The 24023-nt window shown below is 47.1% G+C and overlaps 1 protein-coding gene across 2 annotated transcripts in view; it reads left to right on the forward strand.

Annotated features, from left to right (window-relative positions):
• Positions 1-24023, forward strand: part of SHMT1 (serine hydroxymethyltransferase 1) — a 451377-nt gene that overhangs the window by 126249 nt on the left and 301105 nt on the right. For both annotated transcript variants that reach the window (XM_069645688.1, XM_069645689.1), the window contains exon 5: positions 17386-17546. In XM_069645688.1, the coding sequence (XP_069501789.1) occupies positions 17386-17546 (161 nt within the window). The remainder of the gene's footprint in view (positions 1-17385; positions 17547-24023) is intronic.

Raw genomic sequence — 24023 nt, forward strand, 5'->3', positions numbered from 1 at the left:
GGCTTCACTTGCAGAAAGAGTTTCTGTTCACAGTTGTGTTGTATAATGGAACCTTTCTTTGCAAAATTCTGAACTGCAAGAATTTCCCAACAGTATGCTGTATGGTTGACCAATTCCTGCCAATTGAAACTCTGTCGTACTGAGCAGTCTAACAGAAAAGGCTGACATTGGACTCAAGACCTAGGGATGAACCGAAAATGGCTCCTCCAGAACAAGCCTTCATGTGTCATCTCCCACTGTAATTTTCCTGATTTTGGACGACATTTGAACCCAGTATGAATAATTGACCTGTTTTTTTCCTCACTGTTTGGTAATAAGTGCAGTCCAACTGGTGTGGGACTACACAAGACTTATCTCTTGGTATTGGGTAACCCAGCTTTCAATATAAGCCTGTATTACACAAGCTGGTAGTGTGACTGAGCAGCCAGGCTTATCCTAGGAGGGGTAATGTGAGCTGTACAATGAAATCAGTAAATATAAGTATCCAAGTAAACGCTTACACACTTAGTTATATATTTAAAGCATTCCTTAAAAAGCAGTAATTAGCGGTAACATTAATCTCAAGGTAGGATTCAATAAAAAAAAATTGAACAATAAATCAAGTCATTCATTCATTCATTCATTCATTCATTCATTCATTCATTCATTCATTTGTTTACACATGTCCAATCCCCCAGAGGTGACTTCATATGAGGTCAGTAGAGAATGTATATAGTATCACCTTTGCAAGATGAAATTATTTAAGGAAGGAAAGGTTAGGGTTAGATCAGAACAGACTCATAGTTTGTAAGAACAGTTAGATTCTCCCAAAGAGATGCAGGCAGTTATGTTTTACGGTAGGGCTCTTACAACACTTACACAGACCAGCTGTGGAGCCACGTGCTTTAGTCCAGGAAGGCTTTATTGTACATATATACATCTGTACAGTATCCGGTTACTCGTAATATGTACAACACAGGTTCATGTAACATGAGTGTACATCACAGGAACAGACACAATAACCGACCCACCGGCCATCCTCACTCCCAGCTCAGGCCCCCAACTGGCATTCATAGAACAAGTGACAAGGAGCTGTATAAGTAAATATAATATCCGTCAGGTAGTTTTTAAATGTTTATTCACAAGCATCACACGTCACGCCAACACGTGTTTCAGCCCTCTCTGGGCCGTCCTCAGGGCGTTTAGATGGGTGATAGTAAGAGTTCACTATTAACATACAATGCCACTTTACTCTGTTACAATGTATGTTAGTAGTGAACTCTTACTATCACCCATCTAAACGCCCTGAGGACGGGAATAAACCTTTAAAACTACCTGACGGATATTATATTTACTTATACAGCTCCTTGTCACTTGTTTCTGTAAACAGAAATTGGATGTATATGCACCTATGTTAAAACCATCTCCAACATACATGTGGGGGTGAGCGCAACTCGTGAGACATTTCCTAATACATGTGTACACTCTTTTTGGAAGGGGTACCGGGAAAATTACCCTTCTTTGCCTTACTATTGCAGCTAACCACCTGGTCCAATCCAGTTTCAGACCAACTATTTAAGTAGTGCGCAACCACCCATACTAGGGACTTATTTCCGGTCTAGCTACTACCTGACATTCATAGAACACTCACACACCCACTCGACATCCTCCTGAGCTGCCTATCGTGCATACAATCGACATTCCATCAGCATGCACTCCTAGCCAGTGATACGATACAAGACTGACTAACTTAAATCACAACAGCAGTCTATTATCCCAGCATTAAAGTGTTAAACATTTACAACCTGTAAGGGAACAAGCACTGCCAAAGCCAATAGGTCCAGAAGGAGGCATTTAGGTAGCCAGGACAGCCAAAGTCAATGGACCAAGTCAAAGTTCTTCTTCTTAGAAAAATGTTCTTATATAGTCAGTGTTCAAAAGAGAAATCACACCAACTCAAGATTCGCCGCCTTTTGAAAGCACAAGCTCTAAGGCCAGTGCAGTTAAATTGAGGTCAACTTGGTGTATGGTTAAATTGCGCGCCCAAAGATGGGAAGCACCCCAAATGGCAAAAGGATAAAGCACCCCAAGCTCCACAGTACACTTTTAAAAAAAAAAAAAAAAAAAAAAATGTTTAACTTTTCTTTTTTTTAAATGAAGTTGTTCCAGCTGGTTACCTTCACGATGCAATGCAGCAGACCCTTGTTCCTGGTCATTGGTCGTTGTGACGAAAGGCAGGACGTCTGGTGGTCTCCTGCAGCAGCACTCGAGAGATGGTCTCGGCAGCAATAGATTTCTGTCGATTCAGTGGCTCTTTGTGGTTCTGGCGCCTTTTTCTCAGCACCAACTAATAACGAAAAGCTCTGGTTAGAGGATTTCCTTGATCCCTCGGTCCTGGGCTCTGGTGAGGGGACTCTGGGCGCAGATTTCTTACTTCTGTAGGGTCCTCTGGATGCCCACGAAGATCTGTCCGGATTCGGACTTCGGAAGACAATGTTGTTAGGCAGAATTCTCAGAAATGTGCGAATTCCCTTCTACCTTAGAGTCCCCCAGCTCTTTTTGCTGGACTTAAGGACTTTTAATTTCTAACCTGGAGAGAGCGAGTCCTTTTTCCCGCTCTCATGCATTTTTCTGTGATTTTGGACTCTGTGTTTCTTTTGACTTTGGAGTCTGACAAACTCCATAGGCATCTTTACATTGTGACACACAGCACTTTCAGTGCAGTGGCACAGGGAAGACTCTTGGATTTCCCAAAGGTTTAAATACCTTTTTTTTTTGGTGAAACTACTGTTTAGAGCAGTGAAGTGAAATTGACTTTACTTACATTTTGTAACTTTTTAGACCCAGCGCACACTATTTTACAGTAGGGTACTGGAGGGGTTACTTAGTATCCCCTTTGGCTACTTTCTCATGTAACATTTTTATGTTACCCTTTCTACAATTAATGGCGGTTGGCAGTAGTTTACTTTTTCCTACCATTGTGTGTTTTAACTGCGGGCTGCAATTGCAGCTGCAATAAAGCACCCATGGGTGCCCATTTGGTCCCTTTGTTCATTATGTCCTTGGTGGGATTCACTAGTCAAGGCTGCCTCTGGCTCCAACGTGTCTGGCAGTGGCAGGAAGTGAGTGAGGTGCCTGAACTCCCTGTGCTTAATCGACTTGGTTACAGGAATGCACCCAAAGGTGATTGGCTAGCTGTCTGTCCTTGCAGAACTGCCACCCTGCTGTGTGATTGACAGCTAGGTTGTGAATGAATGGGAGAAACCTGCACAAAAGGCGAGGCTTTTGGCTTGGAAGGCAGAGTCGACCACTGGACGAAGGAATCCGAAGAAGAACTTAAGAGACACCTGCTGCAACTCCTGGACCGTTGGTTTGCCCGGTGAAGCACTGCTGCTGTGCTGAGGCTCCGAATTCGCCTCGATAGAGAAGATCTGCAAAGGACGACTTCTCCCTTTTGGGTTGGTGGGACCTATTGACCCAAAGATGAGCTCATCTGGAAATCCTCTCTGAGCTGGTTATACTTCCATTGCTGCTGCAGGAACCGATTGCCAGGCAGAGGAACACCAGAGTGAGTGAGTCTTTAAGTCATATTCAAGCTCCAGGAAGATCCTCCGGACTCCCAGGAAGCAGTACTGACCAAGCCTGCACCACCTCAACATAGTGCTGGACCCCAGATGTGAGGAAAGTCATCCGAGAACTGCAGTGGTGCTATTTGTGAGAGTCGCAAGAAGCTAAAACATCAAAGTGCTGCTGATTTGAAGTTTGCCCATTGCTGCCGCCGATCTCCATTTCGTAGTGCAGGAGTCACCAGATGTCCTCCCTCTTGTCCCCATGACTGAGGCCCAGGAACAGAATCTGCAGACCTACCCAGGAACAGAAGCCAGCTGGAACCAATTTCTTCTAACCAAATGTACTGTAAAACTAAGGGGACTTACCTCTTGTCGTGTAGCCTCGCTAGCTCTGTTTGGCTTGGTTGGTTTTGCAGAGTTGCTTTCAGCTTTGACCCTTACAATCCTCCCAGCTTGTGGCCCTACAGTGATTTCATTTTCGACAAAGACTTATAAAACATTGTGCAAGTCCTTGCTTCAGTCCCCCTAGACTTTTTGTTCAATTAACATTGGCTGTCCTGGCTCCCTGAAAGACTCTACTTACGTCTGACTTTGCTTTACCTTTCCCCCAGGAAAGGATTAATTTACTTTTCATCGGAGGGTTCAAAAGGTACTTACCTGCTTAAGAATATTTGTTAACCATTGCTTTATTCCCTAAAACCTTTTCTTTGACTCCAAACTCAGTATTGCTCTAAATGGATCGGTGATATATTAACGTCCAGTGTCCTGGTTATTTATGTCACCTCAGGGTGTAGGAAGTTTTAGGCAAAGTTTGAATGCAGTACCCTCTGGGAACACTACAACCAACGTTGTATAGGCACCCAGCCTTTGTTATACACTTGCACTACACAGTTTTGGTAGCGTGTTGAGCAGCCAGGCTTATCTCAAGAGGGGAAATGTGAGCAGTAGTGGAGAGATTCAGTTAGTTATTCAAATAAACTTACACTCAATTGTTTCTTGCATAAATAATTATTAATGTATTTATCGGTCAGTTATAAAGCCTTCTTCAGAAGGTAGTAATGTACTAGTAACACACAAATACACTTCAATACTGTACACTGAGTTTTTGGATCAGACGAGACTCTTTTGGGATGGCCCAGAGACGCAACCTACACCCACAGGGGACTTCAATGACAAGGGTGCTGGGGACATTAATATCTCACTGTTGGCATTCAGAAAACTCTTAATAGTTGGTAAAAGGCAAAGATTATTAACACAAAAGACCACAGATATTCCTAAGCAAGTAAGTATTTTTAGATGTTCTAAGAAGAGTCATAGAGTAGGCTAAGCCAAAGTCCATGGGTTAGTCGTTTCAGCTTCTTGCGGTTACAGTCAGTCAAACAAGTTTATTCGGATTTTAAAAAAAATCCATCAAACACAAGAAATACAAAATCACAACACATAAAAATTACCATCTGTGCTCCATATCCAAATGTGTTAAATCAGAGGTTCTAGGAGGGAGAAAAGGGTCAACCATAGGCCCCCCCTTACATCCCATAATGTCCCTTTACTAGTCCAAAGAGACACAAGACTGATTGCCCACTCTAGGTACTCGCTTACATCCCCCTGCAGGCCTTTTTCCCAGAGGTGTACAGTTTGCACCGGACAGGACATTACTATAGGTGACAGTTCCAGGTGAAGCAGCTGCTCCCGGATATGGGCGCGAGCTGATTGCAATCCCACTGCGTGGGGTCCGCACATAGCCCTCAGAGCTTCTCAAAACTTCCCTGGCCATTCGAACATTCCTAAAAACCAGTTTGACAGAGTCAAAAGAGTTTATACCCTCGCCAACCAATCTCACACACCCAACCATAGCTTCCCTGACCACAAAGGGACAATTACCAGTTATACGAAGCCAATGCAAGCATTTGTTAGAGAGGGCATCCCTTGGTTCTCTCCTGCCCAAAGGCAGTTTAGGTACCCCATGCAGGAAAACAGTGGCAGTTCTTTTCCCCCCAAATGCATGACTCTTGGGGCTGCGCACCCTTGAACAAATACCATGAGCTCCTGTATCTCCCTCCCCAAAAGGATTTGTTCTCAAGGAGCTAGGGGGATCCTCCACCGGCAAACTTGGCCTGGTACACCCAGGGGGGGTAACCTCGAGCAGCGTTAAGAGTGCGTCAGCTGCACATCCGGAATGAGGCTCGTTAGAGCAAGAACAGACCCTTCGCAGGATACAGTGTTCGGAGGTTGCTGTGGTGGGTTGGGTCCCTTACCAGCAAGAGGCGTGCTGGAAGACTCCCCCAGCGAGACCACTCCACCATTCCTCTCCCCACTCCTCCCCTGGGCATCGATCAGTACCAAAAGTAGATTTTTAATGACAGCTAGTTCGGAAAGCAACTGTACGCAAGGGCAGCTTCCGACAGTGTGCACCTCCTTGGATGTTGGGGCAAAGGAGGGATGACTGCCGTGGATGATGGACTTGAGCGCCCTAAATGATGGTATATTAAGAGAGGAACTGGACCCTAGGGTCGATGCAGGTTGGTTCTCACTCCACGAGCTGCAGATGGAACTGGGAGGGTGATTATCTTCGGTTGCTCTGACAGTTTCTGTGTTCATTGGGTCCAGGGTAGCAGCAGCGGTGATTCGGGGGGGACAGTCAAGAATAGATCCCAAGATGGACGGGAGATCAAGGGGCAAGTGTGGGCTTGCAGGGTGCGGGCTGAGTGAGGTGATAACTGGTACAACAGGTGCCAGGGATGCTGGTGGAAGAACTAACACATCATAAGCCCCCTCTATGCAAGTCCCAGGAGCATTAGCCAACAGCAAAGCATCTGGATTCCCAGTTTCAGCAAGTAAAATGTCCTTGCAGGCAATGGTTTTGAATTCCAGACTTAGTGGGCTGACATTGCACCTCAGTGCTGGAAGGCTAGCGAGATTGCTGCAGGGCCCCCCCCCCCACATTGTGAACCTGGGATGGATGCTTTCAGACCCTCCGCAGTGTGGATTGGCCCTCTATGGGCCAGGTCGATGTCAGCGCATGAAGAAGTGAGGGTCTTTGCTTTGGCTGTTACTCCCTGTTGACATCTTCTTTTAACAGCCAGGAGCTTTCGCGCTGGAGTATGTATGGAAGGGTTAGTGGCGGACTCACACTCGGACTCGGAACAGTTCAGGGGTGGGGGCGGGGTGGATGCCAAGAAGCTATCTGGTTTCCTGGCCTGTTTCCTTGGTGCGGCTCGGCCCTTAAAGGACCTCAAGGATTTTAGAAGAGACATAGCGGAGGCCCCCCGCAACTGTCCTGAGGAAGCTGGGCTGATCAGCTCAGTGTGGACCCCAGCAAACTTCTCAAGCTCTGCCCCATGTAGGAGACAATCACGGACAGTCAGAAGGGTGTGTAACACTTGCCGACACTTACTTAACTTGATGCCCCGACCGACAGCCTACTCAGCCCTCATAGAGAGTGCCTCTTTCCGCGGCTGCCGAACACCTGCGGCGCCAAACACCACGCCCTTGCCCCGCCGCGGGCTTCACCGCTACGGGACTGGCGGCAGCGGGATATGTCCAGGGGGGCGTGGCCACAAACAGGAAGTCCCTCCGGGGACCAAAACGGCGCCAAACACCGCGCCCTTGCCCCGCCGCGGGCTTCACCGCTACGGGACTGGCGGCAGCGGGATATGTCCAGGGGGGCGTGGCCACAAACAGGAAGTCCCTCCGGGGACCAAAACGGCGCCAAACACCGCGCCCTTGCCCCGCCGCGGGCTTCACCGCTACGGGACTGGCGGCAGCGGGATATGTCCAGGGGGGCGTGGCCACAAACAGGAAGTCCCTCCGGGGACCAAAACGGCGCCAAACACCGTGCCCTTGCCCCGCCGCGGGCTTCACTGCTACGGGACTGGCAGCAGCGGGATATGTCCAGGGGGGCGTGGCCACAAACAGGAAGTCCCTCCGGGGACCAAAACGGCGCCAAACACCGCGCCCTTGCCCCGCCGCGGGCTTCACCGCTACGGGACTGGCGGCAGCGGGATATGTCCAGGGGGGCGTGGCCACAAACAGGAAGTCCCTCCGGGGACCAAAACGGCGCCAAACACCGCGCCCTTGCCCCGCCGCGGGCTTCACCGCTACGGGACTGGCGGCAGCGGGATATGTCCAGGGGGGCGTGGCCACAAACAGGAAGTCCCTCCGGGGACCAAAACGGCGCCAAACACCGCGCCCTTGCCCCGCCGCGGGCTTCACCGCTACGGGACTGGCGGCAGCGGGATATGTCCAGGGGGGCGTGGCCACAAACAGGAAGTCCCTCCGGGGACCAAAACGGCGCCAAACACCGCGCCCTTGCCCCGCCGCGGGCTTCACCGCTACGGGACTGGCGGCAGCGGGATATGTCCAGGGGGGCGTGGCCACAAACAGGAAGTCCCTCCGGGGACCAAAACGGCGCCAAACACTGCGCCCTTGCCCCGCCGCGGGCTTCACCGCTACGGGACTGGCGGCAGCGGGATATGTCCAGGGGGGCGTGGCCACAAACAGGAAGTCCCTCCGGGGACCAAAACGGCGCCAAACACCGCGCCCTTGCCCCGCCGCTTCTTGCGGTTACAGCAAATAGCAATAAGCGTGGTTCCTGGCTTCTGTGGTCCACACTCTGCGGAGGGGGCTCAGGCTTGGTCAGTCCTGCTTCGTGGTAGTCTGGAGGATCTTCCAAAAGCTTTAGGCCAGCTTAAAAGTAATTCACACAATCTGGTGTCCCTCTCCCCGGCTATATGGTTTCCTGCAGCAACTCTGAGGAAAATTCGACCAGCGCTGAGATGGGTGTCCTGGTGGCTTACTTTGGAGTTGATTGGTCCCACCAACTCAAAGGGAGAAGTCGTCCTTGCAGGGGGTTCTCTGTCGATGCGAACTTGGCATTTCGGCACTGCAGCAGGGCTTCACCGGGCAAACCACCGGTCCAGGAGTTGCAGCAAGCATCCCATTCAAGCTCTTCTTCGGTTCCTTCGTCCAGTGATCGACTCTGCCTTCCAAGCCAAAAGACTCTGCTTTTATTCAGTTCTCTCCCATTCATTTCAGCCTAGCTGTCACTCAGGTTGCTGTCCTTGCTGGAAAGCGAGCCAATCACCACAGAGTGCATTTGGGTCTCCTAGGAGACCCAAAAGCACAGGGAGTTAGGGCACCTCTCTCACTTCGTGCCTACCCCGCCAAAGGCGAAATGAACAAAGAGACCAAACCTGGTTTGGCGTGCAGAGAAAATCTCTAGAAGGACCTTTCACAAAGACATGGCAAAAGAAAAATACCAGGACCATTTTGTCAAAGATGGCTCTATGCCATTTTGAATAAGATGGCTCCCACGGTTGCTTTCACCGGGTCCGCGAAGGTCACGGTAGATGCAAACCATGGTAGTTCAAAACGAAAACACTGCCACCAGACATTCAAATGAGGAAAGGGTAACATAAAAATGTTACATGAGTATCTAGACACAGGGAGTGCTAAGTAACCCCTCCAGCCCAGCACTCTATTTGTGTGTGCTGGGTCTAGCAATTTACAATGGTAAGTAAAGTCAATTTCACTTTACTGCTCTGGGCAACACATTTTTGAGAATTCTCCCTAACCGGAAGAATCTGTGTGCCATCCCAAATGGGTATTTATTGATTGATTTAAAGAAACTGTATCTTGAAGTATATTTGTGTTACATATATATTGCTCCCTTCTAAAGAATGCTTATTTAACTGACTGTTAAATAAATTAACAATTGTTTAATCAAGAAACCTTGTGTGTGTTTATTTGAATAACTGTCACTGTGAAACTGTGTTGCAACCCTACAGCTCACATTGACCCCTCTTAAGATACGCCTGGCTACTCAGTCGCTCTACCAACCTGTGTAGTACGTGCTTATACCAAAGGTTGGGTTAATTATTGCCAAGAGGACAAGGCTGGTGCAGTCTCCCACAGGCTACTGCATACAATCTTGCCTAACAAATGCACTCACATGTGGTTGAGGTACCTTGGGTATTGGGCTTCTACAGCCTTGGAAAGTTGCAGCAAGTCTGGGGTTGTGCCAACATAGTTTGTCTCGAGGCTATTTCCCACCAGTCTAAAGGAAGAAGTCCTTTTATGGGTCTTCCCAGTCGATTTGACGACGGGGTTGGCACAGCTGCAGGGCTTCACCAGGCACTTTGCGGTCGAGGAGGGTGCTGCTGGCGTCTTCTGCTTCGGATGTTGTCCTCCAGTGGTCGACTCTGCTGTAAGTCCCAAAAACCTTGCATTCTATGCAAGCTCCCATTCAGTCACAGCTCTTGGCTGTCCTCCAGGACAGCCAGCCTGCCAATTGGGACTGGTTTCACTCAAGCACACCTAGAGACAAAGGGCAGGGAAGTTTCGGGACCCTCCCTCATTTCCTGGCTTTCCAGACACACTGGAGCCTGGGCAGGCTTCAGGGCTAAAGCCCACCAAAGGCAATTCACACAAAGGACTCAAACTTGATGCAAACAGAGTAAAAGCCCAGAAGAAACTAACCAGAAAAGGTGAAAAAGACGACTGGGGCCATTTTGAGAAAATGGTCACCCTTGGGTGCCACACTGCAGCTGAGGTGTCAGCCTGTGGATACATGTCACTGGGTAGTAAAAAAGAATCAACTGCCACCAGCTATTCAATTAAGTTAGTGTAACAGAATGATACATGAATGGGATAAAGGAGTCACTATGTAACCCCCCAACACTCCACATAGGGTGGTGTGTGCTGGACCCACAAAAGAAAAGTTAAGTAAGATGGGGATCATCTTACTATTCTTGGGGAACAGTAGTTCATCGAAGAAAATATAGTTAAACGTTAAGAGAAGGCCAAGGGACTTTTTAGTGGCACTGCACAAAAGGTGCTGTGTGTCCCAATGCAAAAAGCAAATGCCTATGGACTTTACCAAACTCCACTAAACAGTAAGAAACACAAAAATCCTAGTCATAAAAAACACATGCGCGAGTCCCACTAACTCAGGAGTTAAAAATAAAAAGCTGTGAGACCAGCAGAAGAGCTGGGGGTCTTTAAGGGAAATTGGCACAAATTTAAATTCTCCCCAACACAAAGCCTCTATGGGTTGGTGTGCCCTGAAGACATCTAGTTCCCTGTGCCAGTAACCCTGCATGATTTTCTATATGAAACCCATGGGTCAGTGGCAGTGATCGCTTTATGTTTATAACATTAGTGGTGATAGCATGCTGTAGCCCGCTGGGTCTTAGGGCTGCATTGCTTGCAGGAGTTCCAGGTACACAGTCCACCAGCTATTCATTGTTCTTTAAGGGATTGCAGGTATTTGGATGTAGCCATTTATGATGCTGGCTGCTTACCCGGCTTGGAGTGGCTGGTTGGGTGATTTGGTGTCTGGACGGAGAGACCAGGAGGAAGCATGCAAATGTTTTCATGTGGCATACTCTCAGTAATTGTGCACCAGCCAAATGTTGAAAACGATGCTCCCATTTGACAGGCAGCTGATTGTTCAATTGGCTCCCAAATTCCCTTTTTAACCAGAGAATCTGAATCTGTACTTGGTCGAACAACCTAAGTGGGGGAGAAGTCCTCTTTGGTTTGACATAGTTTTCTTATCAGGACTTTTTGGAAGAGCTTTGCTAAACTGCATTTTGTCAAGACCCATCTGATAGTGATGCTCTGCCTCCTTTCACCAGATTTGGTTCTTTATAACTGACCAGAGTGAAACCAAGGAACAAGCGCTCTCCCTCCCTTGAACTAGGGGCAGAGTCTGGCCACAAGCTTCAACAAACTTCTGCTTCCAATTAGTGTTGCTGCTTGTCCTTTGCGTAGCCGACACAAAGAGGCGGGAACAACCCGCAACCATAGCAGTAGTACAGAGCATGAGAACAGTCTGCTACAAACAAATTGGGGGCGGGGGGTCCAAAAACCTCAGGTGCTACACTAAATACAGCAGCTATACTGACTGCCCTTTCGTATTACTAGAACTGCAGCATCTGCCTCTTATCAGAGGCACTGCTCCACAGCATCAGCTATTCACCTTCAATGCATAGAAACTTCGGCAGTACTTTCTCTTCCAACAGTACCCCCTAAATTCATATATTTTTGTAGAGGTCTTCAAATATCACCCAACTGTGGCCCTATCTTTGAAATTGGGCATAGACTAAACTTTGTCGGAACCACATTAGGATTGTTATTTTGGTTAGCCAATCAGAAGCTGATGTGTTCCCTCCCCCCGCCCCCCCTCCCCAGTTGGGCCGATAGACTTGCCAAGTGCCTCTGATGCACCCCTCCCCCCAAACATTGTAACCTAAGAACTTAACGGGTAGGGTGGACTCCTATGCACTTTTTATTTTATTAACATGCCTTATCCCACTACCATAGCCACACGGATCAGAAATGGCAGAAGGCCGCAAGAGGAAGGGGCTTCTTAATGAGAACGGCAGACTGAGGCCAGACTGAAACACATAACCGTGAAACTGTTGGAAAGCACACAAACGGGACTTCTGGACGCCCCAGCTACTTTACGCATGGCCGAGCATTGTGGGAGAAGAAGCACTGAGCAAACTGGCTGCAGCAAGAGACAAAGACAATTGATTGGGCGCCAACGAGCACTGTCACAGTGAGCATGCATGCTGCTGACCACTGTAATCCAGGTACAGAAGCCCTATCTGGAGGGCCAATAATACAGAATGAGCAGCAGATGAAGTGCCCCAAGGAAGAATATCTGGCAGTTGGAGAGCATAATTCTTATTTTCAAGGGCACTGCACGGGTGGTGAGGTTGAACTTTAAAAGGTGAACCACTTTCTACTCCCACCCCCAACACACTCCCCCACCCCTCAACTTGGAACAATTCCTAACATTCCATTCATAGTGTAATATTTTACAACTGTAGTGCATTGGCTCTAGTCATAAGATGGGCACAAGAAAAAGGAGCGCTGAAGAGTAAATTGGTGAAGCGTCCCTCTGCAGTATAAGCTCACATGGCACGGATGGGATTGGATAGATCCAAGGGAAATTGAAGGGTGGGGTTCCAAGACTGCCTGTCCAATTTGGGCACCTGTACTGCCGATCCAAACCGAACGGTTCTAATTAATCTGAGAAGCGTATTGTCTCAAGAAGCAAAGGCCAGGGTAGAGCAGAGCAAAGCCAAACCTGGCACTGGAATGCGGACAGTAAAAGCTGACATTGACACCCTGCCTTTCTAAAGAATGCCTTGTTCCTACATTTTAAATATAGGACATGTTTTCAAATTGTATGCAAGTCTGTCTTTTACCGAAAAAGTTAACCTGGACTTCAATTTCAGCTGCCATGTAGCGACCAAGGGTCAAGAAGCAGCCAAGACAATAAAACTAAATTGTGATTTTATTTGGGACTTTATACAGGATGGGCTACATTAAACTTAGGGAATAGGAGACCAATTTGAAATCCTGGTGCCTCTGCCAGCCGGGTTCCTCTTAGAGGTTGGGGCCTGGAAAACAGACCTCTCTTCCTCTCTAGAGGTGCTCAGTCTTTTTACTTCAAGTTTGTGGGGGCCTCAAACCCTCCTTAGTTTAGTGTCTCTGGCAGGATGTTCACCTCCCTTTCTCTCCCAAGAGACTCAGTTTCTGGGTCTTGGCAGTTTATGGGTTTCCCAAATTCTTCTCATCACCAAGTCTATTGTTGGTTTTTAATAGTTCGGTCCTTCGTCTTGATCAGTTGCCTGCTATTTTCCTGTCTATCAGGGTGGGGTGGGATGGGATGGTGGGGGGGGAATCAAAGGGGGAAGGGCGGGGGGGTCGGTCGTCTTCACTAGGTCTCAAGGCAGCTGAGGATTATGAAACATCTGGTGACCGGCAGAGCCACAGAGCAGGATGTTGGGTAGAATTTCCATCTTGTGCAATATTCTGCTCACCTGTTGAATCCCCCAGCACCGTTTGCTAGACTATTGGGTTTTTTCTGACTCTCATGAGTGAGTGGGAATCTTTTGCCCATTCTTGTTTTGTACTGTGGGCACCCCTTTTTTGGTTTTATTGTTATGGAGTCTACTTTCCTCCATCTCTTTCTATGGAATCTGTGATATCCTATTATCTTGCACAGCACCTTTATGTGCAGTACAACTGGAAGCTCCCAGAGCTTCCCTCTTGGATTTTATTTTCAATTCCTTGCAAAAACAATTGTTTCCAAAGATAGGGGGATACTTTTTATACTACCTACCCTTTTCTTGTGAAAAAGTAAGAATATAGTCCCTGGGCTCCCCCCACCACAGTCCTAGGGCCAGCGGCGGATGGTGATCTTTTATTTTTTATTTTTTTTGAGGGGCATACATATTTCCCCCATATATGCTATGGGGACAGAGCGTAGTGAGGGAGCCCAAACAGTTTGCAATTGGCCCTGTGGTGCCCAGAAGGCAGGCATGGATTTACCAGACATCTGTTATGGTTGCTGTGTATCTGTATGATCCATTCATGTTCTAAAAACTGAGAATGACACTAACGCGCAGTATGCTAAGAAACCATTCCCAAGATTACTAGAACTTGAAGAAGCTGAAAGGAATGTTTCAGTATGTCAGAAGTGTGCAGGTTATGATGACCCTTTACCCAAAGAGAACAGTATTAAATATACTTTTTAAACAGCCACTGCTATTTAGTAGGGTTTGGACTATCAGGAATCTGATGTGGGCTGCTGAATCCAATCACTGCAGGTTGTGTGCGTGCTAGCCGTAATACTGCGGGAGTCTGGCTGAGTCTCGGCCGCATCTTATTGATAATCGGTTTGCAATTATTTCTCTGTTTTGTACTTTGCAGCTGAGCAAGTATCCTCGGAGAGCGGATATGGTAGCATATGTGAAGGATTTTATCAAAGTGGGTGGAAGATGCATGCTTGAAGTCAGAAAGCAGGATCTAGGCACTAACGATGGTGATTGGAAAAAATGGCATTCACATCTGTATATGGGGTGTGAAAATGAATGTTTCTCAGAGTTTCTATGTTAGCCTAAAAACAGGAATTGAAACTTCTTTTGAGAGGGGTCAGAAGGTGCAGAAGACATTGGCGAGTGAAGCTCCAAAGAATCATAACTTTATATGTAATATTTGCCAAACTTCTTAGTAGAAGAATAGTCTTTTTATTAGCCAAAAAATTGCTTTTTTTGTATATGATTTGATGAAGTATCAGCTTGAGCCACAGTTTAGGGCAATAATTTGACCACCATCTTCGTTCACTGTCAGCCCTTCGCTTTCTCAGATCATCAGTATACCAAAATTGTGAAGGTTATTTTTAGAAACTAACGAGGGTCATAACTTTCTTTTTCCCATTTCAGCTCTCATTACAAGTGTCCACCTATTCTCTCTGTTGACATCAGAAGCGTTTGATACTTCATGCGGTTTACATTGCTGTTTCTTTTGTTTTATACATTACATACCAATACAGCCCTGCCCATCACAAGTATATCATTCCTTCTGTGTTAGCGTCAGGAGGGTTTGATACTGTAGAGATCTACAATACTGTATGTTGTGGCTATTCCATTATATGCTAAATCTGGTCTTCAGCATGCAATGAATATCGTGTGTAATGGTACCATTAACCTGCATACGGCTATCATTAAATTACGTTTCTTTGTCTAGGATCTAGACAGAAAGAAATTTAGTGTAATGATGGCCGTATGCAAGTAAATGGTACCCTTACACACTATATTCATTGCATGCCGAAGACCAGATTTGTTCTTTTTAGTCGCGCCCCACAGTTTGAATACCACTGGCCTACAGGGAGACTTCTTTGAAGCCTCAGATCATTTTTCCCCAACATAGAAAGTGGACTTACTTTAAACCTGTCGTCATCTGGAACTCTTGACTCTTTACAGCTGCTGCCCTACCTATTTGTGATTTCCCCCCAATCTGACTGAGACACTCTTAACTACATAGGGATGCACTGCTAAAGCTGAAAGGCCTCTGTGAATGTAACACAAGTCTTACCTGCTCTGTGTAGGTTGGTTGTTTTCATTCTTCCTTGAACCAGTGATTCCAAATATTATTTGCCAAGTGAATTGCTTACCTTAAATTGCTTCCAGCTAGTTGACAAGTGTGTATCAAGTTATTTTACTTACCAGTATTTTATGATTGTTGGTTTATGAATACTTTTGTTAACCTGAAGAACTTTCACTTTCCTGCATTCCAACTTAAGGTTTACCATTGAATTGAGTTACTACTGCAAGAGTCCTACTGTGTAGCCCTTCTCCCTCTTAGACCAAACCTGGCTGCTCAGCCATAGCTACCAAACCTGTTGGATAGTACAGGCCTATACTAAGATTTGGAGCCCTGTACACTAAAACGGGAGCCTTCTATAGTCCTACCTTAGGCAGACTTTAGTAAAACTACCTAACACAGGGTTCCTCACTTCCTGGACCGGGGATGAGATCTTTTTCACTTTCCCCTTCTCTGTTCTCATCGTAGGCTCCATCTTAGCCACTCATACCTCTTGCTACCTCTATTAGCAGCCTTGGGGCCCACCAGGCGCTCTTGAAACCTCCTGGTCCGTTTGTTCTGCCTAGTCTCTTGAAACCTCCTTCCCCTTTTCTTCTCAACCCACCTCGAATTGACCGATTGCTCTCCTTTTCCCTTCTGGCATCCAGTTGACATGGCCTGGAGTGTGGGACCCAATAAGGTGATGATGAATCTTCCCGCCAACCTTTCAACCTCTAAGATACAACCAACGAGGTCACGGAATTGGATGAAGGATCTCTAGGGAGCTAGGGTAGCTTCACCAGAGGCTGTAAGGACATGGGTTACTACATAAGTAGCTAGATTGGGGATGATGTAAACCCTTGGATAGTGCACCCAGTAGGAGTACCTGATTTTGATGTTGAAATCTAGTGTTCCAGTCCTCCAGGTAATCAACTACGAAATGTAAAAAAAAAAAAAAAAACATTGAACAGTCAAGATCCAGGAGCAGTTCTAAAACCAAGAAGCAAATTCATGCAACAAATCCACCCTGGGAGTACTCCAGGGCCATAACCATTCGAAGCAGATGGTTCAGATATTAGGCAAGCAGGATGTTTTCTCCATTGCACATCATCCTCTAGCTTGTGGAGGGACCTGGCCCCACTTTGCTGCCCCTAGCATCAGGCAAGGGACGTTGTCCAAATTCAACAGAAGATATATTTAATTAACATACCTGCATGGACTTTCCCTTATTTAAAGTTCTAACTTTGTCTTGAAACCACTGTGCTGCCCTCCTACACGTTGTCTTTGACTGCTCTGTCGTTGCACCCACTAGGTGATTCAGAAAAAGCTTAAGGCCTCTCATTCCCCTGAAAACTAGGTTGAGTGAGACTCTCCTAAAAGCAGGATCATTACTTCCCAGAATTAATTATTTGGCTGAACAGTGATTACGGAGCAATTATTGGTCTACACTAATGCCCTTGTCCCTGAAATGTGAAATGAAAATCTATTGCAGAAAATATTAGTGCGAATATTTATGATGCCTGCGATGGTGTTTGCTCAGTCTAGGGCCTTCTTCCACGTATGTGTGCTTTTTCTTATGCCAGTGAAAGAATCTGCATTCCGTCTTTTAACACATTTAATTGAGGTCTGCACGAGTTTCAGGATTTGAGCATGGTTTTTTTTTTCTCTTGCACAAGCTTTGCAAGGTGTATAGTCTGCCATTGCCCCGTTGCAATGCCTAAAAATTGTTTGGCGTTGTTGGATGTCTTTCTAACTTAATACTCTAGTGTTAGATGATATTTATTGCTGCAAGTGACTGTTGTCTTTGATGCAAGGTAACTCCTATTGTGGCAATTATGCCACACCTGTGCTTCCTTCCAAACTGCAGAATCCTTTTTGTGCCGGGTGAACTCCGATGCAGAAATGAAACAAAGTGCTCCACCAGCAGTAGGATGATTTTTGACTTGATTTATTGTAGGTTCCCCTGCTAACTTTGCAGTTTACACCGCGCTAGTGGAGCCTCATGGGAGGATTATGGGTTTGGATTTGCCTGATGGTGGACACCTTACTCACGGGTTCATGACAGACAAGAAGAAAATCTCTGCAACATCAATATTTTTTGAGTCCATGCCATACAAAGTAAGTGGTTTTAAAAAAAAAAAAATGTTGTCAGTAACATGGGCAGCATGGCTTGTGCTACAAGATGAGAGCGTGTGCACTGGAGCTACTATGGGTATCCTGCAGCAAGCCTTGTGTGAGCACCAAGTATACTTTGTACAGTGGATTGTGCATTACTACTTCTCATGACTTCTGCTACATTGGGCTGTTACATGCTGGAGTTGTGGGCTTCATGTGTGGCACTTCTAATGTTAAATGGGAAGAGTAACTTGTGCACCGCAGTTATGGTTGGGGGTGTGCACTGTGCTGCTTATTGTTTACATTGGTGATTGCTTTGTACACTGGCTTTAGAGTGGTCTCCGCTGCAGTGTCTTGCTTTAATTTAGGAAGTCTGAGCACTGGCCAGCAGTTGGTACCTTTGGCACTTTTCATTTTGATATTTAACTTTAAGTCAACAGGGTGATCACAGAACTTTCTGCCACTCTTGCAATACGAGGGGGGGTCCGTTGAGACCCTCCTCAGCATTGCATCCGATCTCTTTGCCTTTTCAGTTTCTGCATCCCACCTTGAACAGTTGATTGCCTGTTTTAATCCAGTGGTTCCAAAATACCTACACAGCTGCTACTATACTGTGGTTTATTATTTTTAAAGTGCTTGTGTCAAGATTTGGAAGTTAACTCCTATCTTTATTTTATTACGTTTGGCTTATTGGACCTTGGCACCAAACTCTTCCAGCAAAAATATATTGGCATGCGTCACAAGTCGCTTTATAGGACACCGAGATTAACTCTTAGATGAGAACAGCCATAAATCTGTTGTAGTATATGCTCTGTCACTGTCAAAGGATGGGCTGATTGGTTAAAATATGAAAATTTGCGAGATTTGAGGCTATGCGAAGTCCTTTGTGACTTCATATGTGCTCTTGGCTTGACTGCCTTAACAGTTTGCTTTTGACTACATGTATCCTGTACTCTACAATGCAGTAAAATCACTTGTACAGCTTAATTCCTTTCCTTTTATTATTCCAGAAGGGTTTATCCATGCCTTATTCCAAAAATGTGATTCTGCACAATATAGAAATTGTTTTGTTTGAAATATTCAAACTGTTTTTAAATTTGTCAGAGAAATGGACCAACACATAGTAGTGAAAGCTACCGTGTACATAGGATGGATGGGTCTTTGTGTATGTAACAAATCACCTCAAGAACTTGGCAACTCTCGTAGACGGGTCACACGGGCCAACGTCCCTCTCTGCCGCTCTGCTGCGAGGCGAGCCCCAGCTGACTGCTGCTAAAGCCGCTGCAATGACCAACTCCATCACCGAGGATCTGATGCCCTTTGAATCCTCACCAGTCTCTATTGAGGCCCACGAGGCTCGAAGAATATTAAGATGGCTGGCGCCATGGTAGTCATGGCAACGGCATCAACAAGAACACCATCCGTGAGCCCAGATTGGGCCCCACACCTTTCTGTGCCCTCCCCTCCTGCTTTAAAGGGAGGGGAGAGGAGCCGGCAGGCAAGGCCGACGTCCCTCTCTCAAGCTCTACGCTGCTCGATGGCGCTCAAGGCGGCAGCAAACTATCTTACACAAGGTAAGACCACAAGCTGCTGCAAGAGCGTAACGGCTCGTAATCTGTACCCCAATAGGGGAGGTATGAAGCCTACAGTCCGCCCCCGTCCGCCCCCCCCTCACCTCCCCCACCCGTGCCGCTCTAGAAACGCACGACTCTGGTCGCGCACCCGTCCTTCCATGCCCCTCACTTACATCCTGAGCCCGGCTGACCGCAACTCGAGGGTCGGTCTCAGATGTCCACCCGTCTCATTCTGCCTCCACAGTGATCCTCTTCGATCTGTGGTTCGGGCCCTGAAGCCCGGAAATTCAAAGACTCACCGTTACAGGATACCCCTAGTAACAACACTGACACTTGGCACGATCTACTTTAGAAATGCAGGATTACCCACTGGGGAACTCCACGGCTGGCATCAAAGCAACAGCACCTGGTCATCCATGCTTTGCCCCTCCAGCAGCACACACCTCTGCCCACGCAGCTGAAGCATGGTCTCTGCCCACACCTGCGACGTTGTATGGGCCACAGCATTTGAATCTAATCTCTGTATGCCAGATGTCCACAATATATGTGCAATACATTATACCCATGCAATCACCTACCAACTGTTGGCAATATCATGCACCTCATGCCTGTGCCTCCTGAGGCGCCCCTGCTAAATAATGACAATGCCATTTACTCTGTACCTGCGCTTGAGGCGCCATGCCAAATGTTGATACTGCACTGTATTCTATGCCTGAGCACTCTGACACGCCCATCATTTCACTGTACGCTTGCATTGATAACTTCCTGCCGGGGCCATCCACCACCTCCTGCTACCTGCATCCACACCCCTAATGATTCACAATCTTAGCTGTGCTCTGGTCAACGCACGCTCAGTACCTGCCCATGCCCTTGATAAAATGACCTCATCAAGGAAAACCTCGAGCTCCTAATAATTACAGAAACTTGGCTTAATGAAGGCTCAGGCCCGGTACTATCTCTCGCCATCCCTACAGGGTACACTATTTTCAGAAAACACTAACTCCCAGAGAGGCAGGGGAGTGGCCCTTATTGCTAGGGAAACCGTTGCTATCAGAGAGGCTGAAGGGCAACTCGGCCACAATTGTGATTACCTCCCACTAAAAAATCAGTGTCTCCCACATTTGCACCATTACTGTGCATATTGTCTATAGACCTCCAGGTCCCATCACCGATTTTTTTTCAGGACACCCTCATCCTCTCATTGTCTGACAATATTTAAAAGACGTCCCAAGTCCTACTCCTGCGCGATCTAAACCTAGGCCTCAATGACCCCAAGGATTCCCATGCCAAAACCCTCAAAGCCCTATCCACCCCCATCCAATCTCTGAACCTACCCACGTCAAAGGATGCATTCTCGATTGGATCAGCCATCATAACTGTTCTATCCAAATCACTGCCAACACTCCTATCCCATGGTCCGACCACCACTATATAACACCTTTAAACAGATTGTCACCCAAGCTGTTGATGCCAATGCTCCACTCACCCTTAAAAAAGCCAAACATTCTAACGCATGGTTCTCAAAACAGTTGCTTGACCAACGCTCTCAGAAGAGGCTTGCACTCTCTGCATGGTAAACCAACCCCTCTGAAGCCACCAGAAGCGCCTTCAAAGCCATTTCCATAGCATACAAAGCCAACATCACCCTAGCCAAAGCCGCATCCTTTAACTCGATGATTAATGACGCCAAATCAGGGTCCAAAGAAATCTTCGCCATCTTTAGTGGAGCTGGAAAAACCATCCACTCCTCCACCCTCTCTCCTCAAGGACGAAAGCTGGTGCAACGGTATTCAGTCTGCCATGATAGACCATCTCAATTCTCTACAAACTAAATTCGCGGCCATCAAAAATCTCTTAACCTTCTCATAGCCAACCTGCACAGGAAAACGCCCACGCCCACCAAGGCTAAGTTTTCCCCACCTTTTGACTTTAAAGATATGACAGATCTGGAAGTTATCACCCTGCTCAAATCCATCAAACCTAACTGCAAGGGGGAGGCTTGCCCAGCCCAACTCATTAAAGACTCGGCACACATCCTAGCACCCTTCCTAACCGCACTCATTAACTCATCCTTCCAGGCTGGCCACGTTCCAACTGGACTTAAGGAAGCGTGGGCACGCCCACTCCTAAAATAAAAACGTCCCTTGACCCAACGGTCCCAGGGTACTACAAGCCCATTACCACCATCCCATTCTTACTCAAAATCCTGGACAAAGACGCCTACCTGCAAGTCCAAAAATTCCTTGGAGAAAAGTCTCTCCTCGGCCTGCGGCAATCTGGCTTCCGCCCAGGACATGGCACCGAAACGGCTCTCCTAGACCTAAAGAATCAAATGGACGATCTTGGAGACACAGGCAAACCTTTGCTCCTTCTGCTCCTGGACCTATCCGCAGCCTTTGACTTGGTGGACCACCACACTCTTATGCCGCCATCTAACAACTGAGGCCAACTTCTCCCCTAAAGCGTGTGACTGGATAACATCCTTTCTCCAAGAGAGGGCCATGAAAGTCTTCTCTGACTCAGCCTGTGCTACCCCTAGCCACATCAAATGTGGAGTTCCACAGGGCTCCTGTATTGCGCCCACGCTATACAACCTTTCCACAAGGCCTTTGTTCAGCTTGTGCATATCGTATACCAATTATGCGGATGACACGCAGGTGCTTATACCACTCACTGGGGACTATGAAGCAGATATGAACACACTCAACGCCATCTACTCTACTATCCAATCCAGGATGGCAGACAACTGGCTTTGCCTCAACAGTGAATAAACTGAACTTCTGCTCATAGGGTCACTCACTACCCTGGGCAACCTCGATCAGCAGTACATATCCTTTACCATTGATAATATTCCCATCAAGGTCTCCAACAACGTTAAGACACTTGGAGTATTCTTGGATTCGGATTTGACCATGGATAGACAGGTTAATGCCATCGCCTCCTCGCCAGCCTATTATTCTAAAGTTCTTAACGTAGCTAGACCCTTCCTATCACGCCAGAATTGCCTCACCATTGCTAGGGCAATAATTGGGTCGAGACTGGATTATTGTAATGCCCTTTTCGCAGGGACCTCTTGCAAAAATCTGGCCAAACTCCAACTGGTTCAAAACAACGCCCGCAGGGCAGCCACGGGGACCTCAAGAAAAGACCACATTTCCGAAGTGAGAAGGCAGGCCCACTGGCTCCCGGTCAAAGATAATTGTCTTCAAAACCCTTGCCCTCACTCACACCTCCATGAACTTGCACCCCCGTACTTGGCTCAAATAATCACCAAGCATACTGCCATAAGACCTCTGAGGAAGGGCTACTGCGACATGATTCTCACACCTAAGATTCTAAAAGTCCGCGCCGGGGACGAAGGGGGGCAGGGGACGGGGTGGGGGCCTTCAGTTTTCCTACACTGGCTGCCACCCATTGGCATGCACTCACCACTCACCTAAGAATGATCGAGTCTCACCAAGCATTCCGCAAAGCAATCAAAACCAAGCTTTGTCTGAAAGTAAAATTTTAATAATCACTATGTATAATGTATAATGACGTCATTGTATTAACTATCTGTATGCAACTCTGAACATACCTGTATTTTCATGTAGTTTGTACCTGTAACCAAGGGACCGTTGGCCGCCCGTTAAAATATGAATCAAAACCTCCTACAAAATTCTTGTAACAGCAAGTGCGCTATACAAAGGCAAATAAATAAAAATAAATATGTTGGGTCACAAGCTGATTAGGCCTGCAAGTTGGGGAAGTTTCATGAACTTTCACCGCAAGAGGTAAGTTCTCTCAATCTGGTTGGCACAGTACCTTAATATGAAGAACAAGATGCAGCTGAAGACGTTGGTTCCTGGCAGTTCCTGCAGATCTCACTGCCCTGGCCCTCAGTCGTGGGGAAAAGAGGGAGGACGTCGGGGGACTGAACAGGATCGTCGGAAAATGCTGACAAAATGGAGTCCCTTCAGTTCCAGTAGCTGTAGTTCAAGCATGCAAGCTGGTGTCCCTCGACCTGGTTAAACCTAACCAGCTTCGAGAATGGTATCCAAGTGGCTTACGAGTTGATTGGTCCCACCAACTCAAAGGAAGAAGTCGTCCTTTAAGGGGCTTATTTGTCGAGATGAACTTGGCAATTCAGATCTGCACCCGGCAAACCAACAGTCGAGTAGTTGCAGCAGCCGTCCTCTTCCAGCTAGTCTTCGGTTCTTTCGTTCCATTGTTCGACTCTGCCTTCCAAGCAAAGAGACTCTCCTTTTTAAACAGTTTTTTTTCTCCCTTTCATTCCAGCCTAGCTGTCACTCACCCAGCAGGGTGGCTGTCCTTGCTGGACCGTCAGCCATCCAATCACACCAGAGTGAATTTGGGTCTCCTAGGAGATTAAGCACAGGGAGTTTTTGGGGCACCTCCCTCACTTCCTGCCCACCCTAGACACTCGGGCGCCAGAGGCGGTCTTCAGTCCTGAAGCCTGCCAAAGGCATACGAACAAAGGGACCAAACGTAGCTTGGCGCACAGAGAGAAACACTAGGACCTTTCCAAAAAGAAATGGTGAAAAAAGAAGACCGGAACCCGTTTAAACAAAAGGGCTTAAGGCGCCACCTTGAAAAACATGGCTCCCGCGATTTTTAGCTGCTGGTATTTGCGGTCGGGAGAAAAATCATGGTAGTTCGTTGTAAAACCACTGCCACCAGCCATTTCGAGAGGAAAGGGTAGCAGGGGACTGCTACATGACTTTCTAGACATAGGGGATGCTAGGTAACCCCTCCAGCACTCTATAGGAAGATAGTGTGTGCTGAGTCTATGAATTTGAAAAAACTAGTAAAGTCAATTTCACTTTACATTCTCTGGGAAACAGTAGTTTATCCAGGTTCTGCTTACACCTGTACTCCTAGTTGTGTGTAGTGGTCCCAGAGGGTA

This window comes from Ambystoma mexicanum, chromosome 2p (genome assembly GCF_040938575.1).
Source record: "Ambystoma mexicanum isolate Mex_15411 chromosome 2p, UKY_AmexF1_1, whole genome shotgun sequence".
In the NCBI taxonomy this organism is placed as follows: domain Eukaryota; kingdom Metazoa; phylum Chordata; class Amphibia; order Caudata; family Ambystomatidae; genus Ambystoma; species Ambystoma mexicanum.